The sequence below is a fragment of the Arachis stenosperma genome, chromosome 3, assembly GCF_014773155.1.
Source record: "Arachis stenosperma cultivar V10309 chromosome 3, arast.V10309.gnm1.PFL2, whole genome shotgun sequence".
NCBI classification, from domain to species: domain Eukaryota; kingdom Viridiplantae; phylum Streptophyta; class Magnoliopsida; order Fabales; family Fabaceae; genus Arachis; species Arachis stenosperma.
Window position 1 is genome coordinate 137,490,706 of NC_080379.1, and position 6,133 is coordinate 137,496,838.

At 50.3% G+C, this 6,133-nt stretch overlaps 1 protein-coding gene across 1 annotated transcript; it reads left to right on the plus strand.

Annotated features, from left to right (window-relative positions):
* The first annotated feature begins 389 nt into the window (after positions 1–389).
* LOC130966746 (uncharacterized) lies at positions 390–5,762 on the plus strand. Its single transcript, XM_057891571.1, has one exon. The coding sequence runs from the start codon at positions 390–392 to the stop codon at positions 5,760–5,762; it is 5,373 nt and encodes a 1,790-aa protein (XP_057747554.1).
* Positions 5,763–6,133: the final 371 nt, after the last annotated feature.

A 6,133-nucleotide genomic window follows, 5' to 3' on the forward strand; every position in this document is an offset into this window, starting at 1 on the left:
CCCGTGACTGAACCCGAACCCGGTTCCTCGGGCCAACCCGTTTCATCTCTCTAGAAGGCCCTGAATCGGCCCTCTAGAACTCCTAACTAACTTTTGAATTCAAACGTCCCTCTTATCTTAACCAGATAAGATAGAGATAAGATAACCACCATCACCTATGAATAGAGGACCCAAGTCCCTCCAGGTACTCACTCATTCCACACACCTTATACCTCTTAGATCCATTCTGACTCAAGCATCGGAGTGTCTTTGCAGGTACCTCCCCCTCGCTCCGCTCGGATAGTCCGACATCCGTCTCGACCCACAGGTCCCCGATCCTCATCTCAACCCGTACCAAGATCCTCTTGTACATTGGCGCCGTCTGTGGGGACCTGTGACAGTCAAACCGGATGGAGGGCATCCTGGAGGAGAACCCATCAAGCCAGGACGACTCCCAACCGCGTCGCCCGACCTCAGAACACCATGAAGCCACAAACCAAGCAAAAATAGCAAGTACCATCCACCACGCGAACAAACACGTCACCACGGACCCACAACATCCTGAGAAAGCCAGGGACAAAGCGGCACAAATCATCCAGGATCTCTGTCTCCGGGTCCAAGAACTTGAAGGCAAACTAACTAACAGAGAAAAACACAATAACGAGCACGGAAGCCAGGCAACTTCCAGGTCAAGATCCCACCGCGGCAGGTCGCCAACTCGGCAACACGATAGGAGAGAAGATCGCAGCACCTCACGCAACCACCGACACGAAAAATCGCCAGAACGGCGATACAACAAGAAACACCACCGCAGCGCTTCTCGGGATCTAAGTCGTCAACACAATTCGGACGAGGACCGGAGATACCAAAGCACCAAACGCACGAGAAGCGATCACACCATAATGGGAGCTACACCCTTCACAGAAAGAATCTTAAGAGCGAAACTCCCCAAAGGTTTCGACAAACCTACCGACATGAAGTATGATGGAACCAAGGACCCTCAGGAACATCTAACGGCCTTCGAGGCCAGAATGAACCTAGAAGGAGCGGCCGACGCAGTCCGGTGCAGAGCCTTCCCGGTAACCCTTGCCGGACCGGCAATTAAATGGTTCAACGCCCTCCCGAATGGGTCCATAGCCAGCTTCCACGACATAGCACGAAAATTCATGGCCCAGTTCACGACCAGAATCACCAAAGCCAAACACCCCATCAGCTTGTTAGGGGTCACACAAAAGCTAGACGAATCCACAAGAAAATACCTCGACCGCTTCAATGACGAATGCCTAACAGTCGACGGACTCACGGACTCCGTTGCCAGCCTCTGCCTAACTAACGGGCTCATGAATGAAGACTTTCGCAAACATCTCACCACTAAACCAGTATGGACCATGCACGAAATCCAAAACGTCGCCAAAGATTACATCAACGACGAGGAAGTCAGCCAGGTCGTCGCTGCCAACAAACGGCAGCACGTCGCTACCCAACACGGCAACCCGACTCCCCGTCATAACCCACCACCCAAAGAGAACCAACGAGACCACCTTAAACCAACCCACCGACCACCAAGAATAGGAAAATTCTCCAATTACACCCCCCTAACAGCACCAATTACTGAGATATACCACCAAATAGCAGATCGAGGTATCATCCCCAAAGCCCGACCACTCAAGGAAAGGACAGGAGGAAACAAAGCCCTCTACTGCGATTACCACCGAGGATACGACCACAAAACACAAGATTGTTTCGACCTTAAAGACGCCCTCGAGCAGGCCATACGAGACGGCAAACTCCCAGAGTTCGTCAAATTCATCAGAGAACCAAGGCGCGCCGATAGAGACAAGTCACCAGAAAGAGAAGGACGCAACCCGAGAACACAAAAGCCGCCCCCCAGGGAAAACCCCGAAGAGGATCCGACCATCATAGTGAACGTCATCACGGGCAAAGACGTATCGAATAAGTCAAAACTAACAATGAAAAAAGACCTCAAAATAATGGCCGTCAGGCACCACGACCCAGTCACCATAGCCGACAGCACGATAACTTTCTTGCCGGAAGACTGCCAACACGGCACCTCGGCCGAAGACGCCCCCTTCGTCATATCAGCCCGAATCGGAACAGGGCTAGTAAGAAGAATACTGGTGGACACTGGCGCCGACTCTAACATCCTCTTCCGAGGAGCTTTCGACAAACTCGGGCTCCGCAACGACAACCTCCAAACACACCGCCACGGCGTCACGGGCCTCGGAGACAACTTCCTCAAACCAGACGGCTCGGTTACCCTTCCCATCACCATAGGAACAAGCAACCAGAGAAAGACGATCTTATCCGAATTCGTAGTCCTGAAAGACTCCACAGCCTATAACGTCATTCTCGGGAGGAAAACAATCAACGACTTCTCTGCAGTCATCTTCACCAAATACCTCCTCATGAAGTTCAGGGCCGATGACGGCACCATCGGAACCATTCACGGAGACCGGGAAGTCGCAGCCGAATGCGACAACAATAGCTTAGCCCTAAGGAAAAAATCCCGGGACGCAGCCGGAATATTCCTTGCCGACCTAGACGCACGACTAGACGGTCAACCTAGACCGGAACCAGAAGGAGACATGGAAAAGCTACAGATAGGGCCAACCAAAGAAGAATACACTTTCATCAACAGAAACCTCCCGTACGACCTCAAAGAAGAACTCTCCCAACTTTTGAAACAAAACAGAGACCTGTTCGCATTTACACCAGCCGATATGCCGGGAATAAACCCCGACCTTATGTCTCACCATTTGGCAGTAGACCCCCTAGCCAAACCAGTGGCACAAAGAAGACGGAAAATGTCACCAGACCGAGCCGCCGAGGTCCGAAAACAGGTGAAAACCCTACTCGAAGCCAACTTCATCCGAGAACTCCCTTATACGACCTGGCTAGCCAACGTCGTACTGGTAAGAAAATCTAACGGGAAATGGCGAATGTGCGTCGACTACACGGATCTCAACAAAGCATGCCCGAAGGACGCCTTCCCCCTACCGAACATCGACGGGCTAGTGGATGCGGCATCCGGCCACCGATACCTCAGCTTCATGGACGCATATTCCGGCTACAACCAGATCCCGATGCACCGACCAGACGAAGAAAAAACAGCATTCATCACCCCGGAAGGAACCTACTGCTATAGAGTAATGCCCTTCGGCTTAAAAAACGCCGGAGCCACCTACCAGCGACTTGTTAACAAGATATTTCGCAACCTATCCGGAAACAAAATAGAAGTCTACATTGATGATATGCTCGCCAAGACGGAATCCGGAGAGCAACTAACCGACGACCTCAAGGTAATAATGAACACCCTGCGAAAGCACCAAATGCGACTCAACCCAACAAAATGTGCCTTCGGAATGGAAGCAGGAAAATTCCTCGGCTTCATGATCACGCAACGCGGAGTTGAGGCAAACCCGGAAAAATGCCGTGCCGTCCTTGAGATGACAAGTCCCAAAAACCTCAAAGAAATCCAAAAACTCACCGGCCGACTAACCGCGCTATCCCGGTTCCTCGGGGCATCGGCCCAAAAGGCAATCCCTTTTTTCAAACTTATGAAAAAAGGAATCCCTTTCAAATGGGAGATAGAATGCGAAGAAGCTTTCCAACACTTCAAAAGGATTCTAACGGAACCTCCAATCCTCGCAAAACCCCAAACAGGGGAAACACTATACCTATACCTCTCCATAACAGAAGAAGCAATCGCAGCAGCACTCGTCCGGGAAAACGAGAAAAAGGAACAAAAACCCATATACTTCATAAGCAAGGTCCTACAGGACACAGAAGCCCGCTATTCACGCTTAGAAAAGCTAGCTTTCGCACTCCTCTCGGCATCCCGACGGCTACGACAATACTTCCAAGCCCACCCCATAACGGTCCGAACCGACCAAGCGGTCAAACAAGTATTACAAAAACCCGACCTGGCAGGAAGAATGTTAGCATGGTCTATCGAGTTATCCCAATTCCAGATCAGGTTCGAACCCCGAAACCCCATCAAAGCACAGGCCTTGACCGACTTCATCGCTGAAATGACTCCGATCAAACTCACCCCCGAACCATGGAAACTGCACGTAGACGGCTCATCAAACTCCACTCACGGAGGCGCCGGAATTATACTCGAAAACCAAAACGGGATCATAATTGAACAATCAATAAGATACGACTTTCCAGTATCAAATAACCAAGCAGAATACGAAGCCCTCTTAGCAGGACTGAACCTAGCCCGGGAAGTCGACGCCAAGGTACTCGAAGTAAATACCGATTCCCAGGTAGTGTGCTCCCAAATCAACGGAAGCTACCAAACCCGGGACCCCCTACTCCAACAATATCTAAATAAAGTGAGTGAATTAAAAGGAGAATTCGAAAACGTCACCATACAACACGTCCCCAGGGAACGAAATGCCAGGGCGGACCTGCTCTCCAAGCTAGCCAGTACGAAGTCGGGACACGGCAACAGATCACTAATCCAGGAGGTCGTTAAGTCGCCTTCCGTATCGACAATAATCAACGCACATCTAACATCCTCAAACCGGGAGTCTTGGACATACCCTATCTTACAATACCTCCTCGACGGAACCCTACCACCAGACCCAAAAGAGGAAAGGCGAATAAAAAGAGAAGCCGCCAACTACACCATCATAGCAGGACAACTATACAAACGCGGATTCTCGCAGCCCCTACTCAAATGTGTCGAACCCGGGAACACGGAATACATACTCCGCGAGATCCACGAAGGCTGCTGCGGTCACCACATCGGAGGAAAAACGCTAGCTCAAAAAATCATCAGGGCTGGCTATTTCTGGCCCACGATCATTCGAGATTCCATACAATTAACAAAAAGCTGCGACAAATGCCAAAGGCATGCCAATATCCACCAAGCCGCCCCACACCAACTCAGCATTATATCGGCAGAACGGCCATTCGGCAGTTGGGGAATCGACCTCGTCGGGCCCTTCCCCACAGCACCCGGCCAACTCAGATATCTCGTCGTCGCCATAGACTACTACACCAAATGGATTGAAGCCGAGCCCCTGGCCTCCATAACAGCGACCCAATGTCGAAAATTCGTCTGGCGGCATATCATTACCCGATTCGGAATCCCCGAAGTCATCATCTCAGACAACGGAACCCAGTTCACTGACAAAAAATTTAGAGAACTCCTAGAAGGATTGCACATATCCCATCGCTTCAGCTCGGTAGAACACCCCCAAACAAACGGACAGGTGGAATCCGCCAACAAAATAATCATTAAAGGACTCAAGAAACGACTCGACGAAGCCAAGGGACTATGGGCAGATGAGTTGGGATCAGTCCTATGGTCGTACCGAACAACACCCCAAACGAGCACGGGAGAAACGCCCTTCCGATTAACATACGGCGTAGAAGCAGTCATCCCAGTGGAAATCGGGGACCCCAGCCCCAGAAAAACGGTCGGAGGTAACGACGAAGAAGCAGAACGAGACCTCATGGACGAAGAAAGAAGCATAGCTCACGTCAAAGAGTTAGCACTCAAACAAAGAATCAGCCTAAGGTACAATCACGGCGTTATCCGACGAGAATTTGCGGACAACGACCTCGTCCTACGACGAAACAATATCGGTCCCCCGACCCCGGGAGAAGGAAAGCTCGCCCCCAACTGGGAAGGGCCATACAGAATCAAGGCCGTAATTGGAAAAGGAGCATATAAACTCGAACGACTAGACGGCAGCGAAATACCAAGAACTTGGAACGCAGCCAACCTACGAAGATACTACACTTAAATAAATCACCCTTTATTTTTCTTTTAATCACCCTTTATTTTTCTTTTATTTTTCTCATTTTGTCCTTTAGAACCTCGGGTACTCTTTCCCTCACGAAGGGTTTTAACGAGGCCCAAACCATTCAAATCAAATTTTTTTACAAGTTATTTCCACTTCATCTCCATTACAAGTCATTACCGTTTCTCAAAACGAAGACACGGCCATCGCTGGAGGACTGATCACCCCCCAGGCCGAACACACGGATATCCAAAAAACCGACCAAACGAACGGTTACGATAAAACAAACGCTCAAAAATGCAAAAAGGCCCGAACGGCCAAATAAACGCCACAAACGGATCATACAAAGACCCAAAAACGGCCGAAAATACCAT

Coding starts and splice junctions, on each gene's coding strand:
- LOC130966746 (XM_057891571.1), top strand. CDS start 390: ATGGAGGGCATCCTGGAGGAGAACCCATCAAGCCAGGACGACTCCCAA.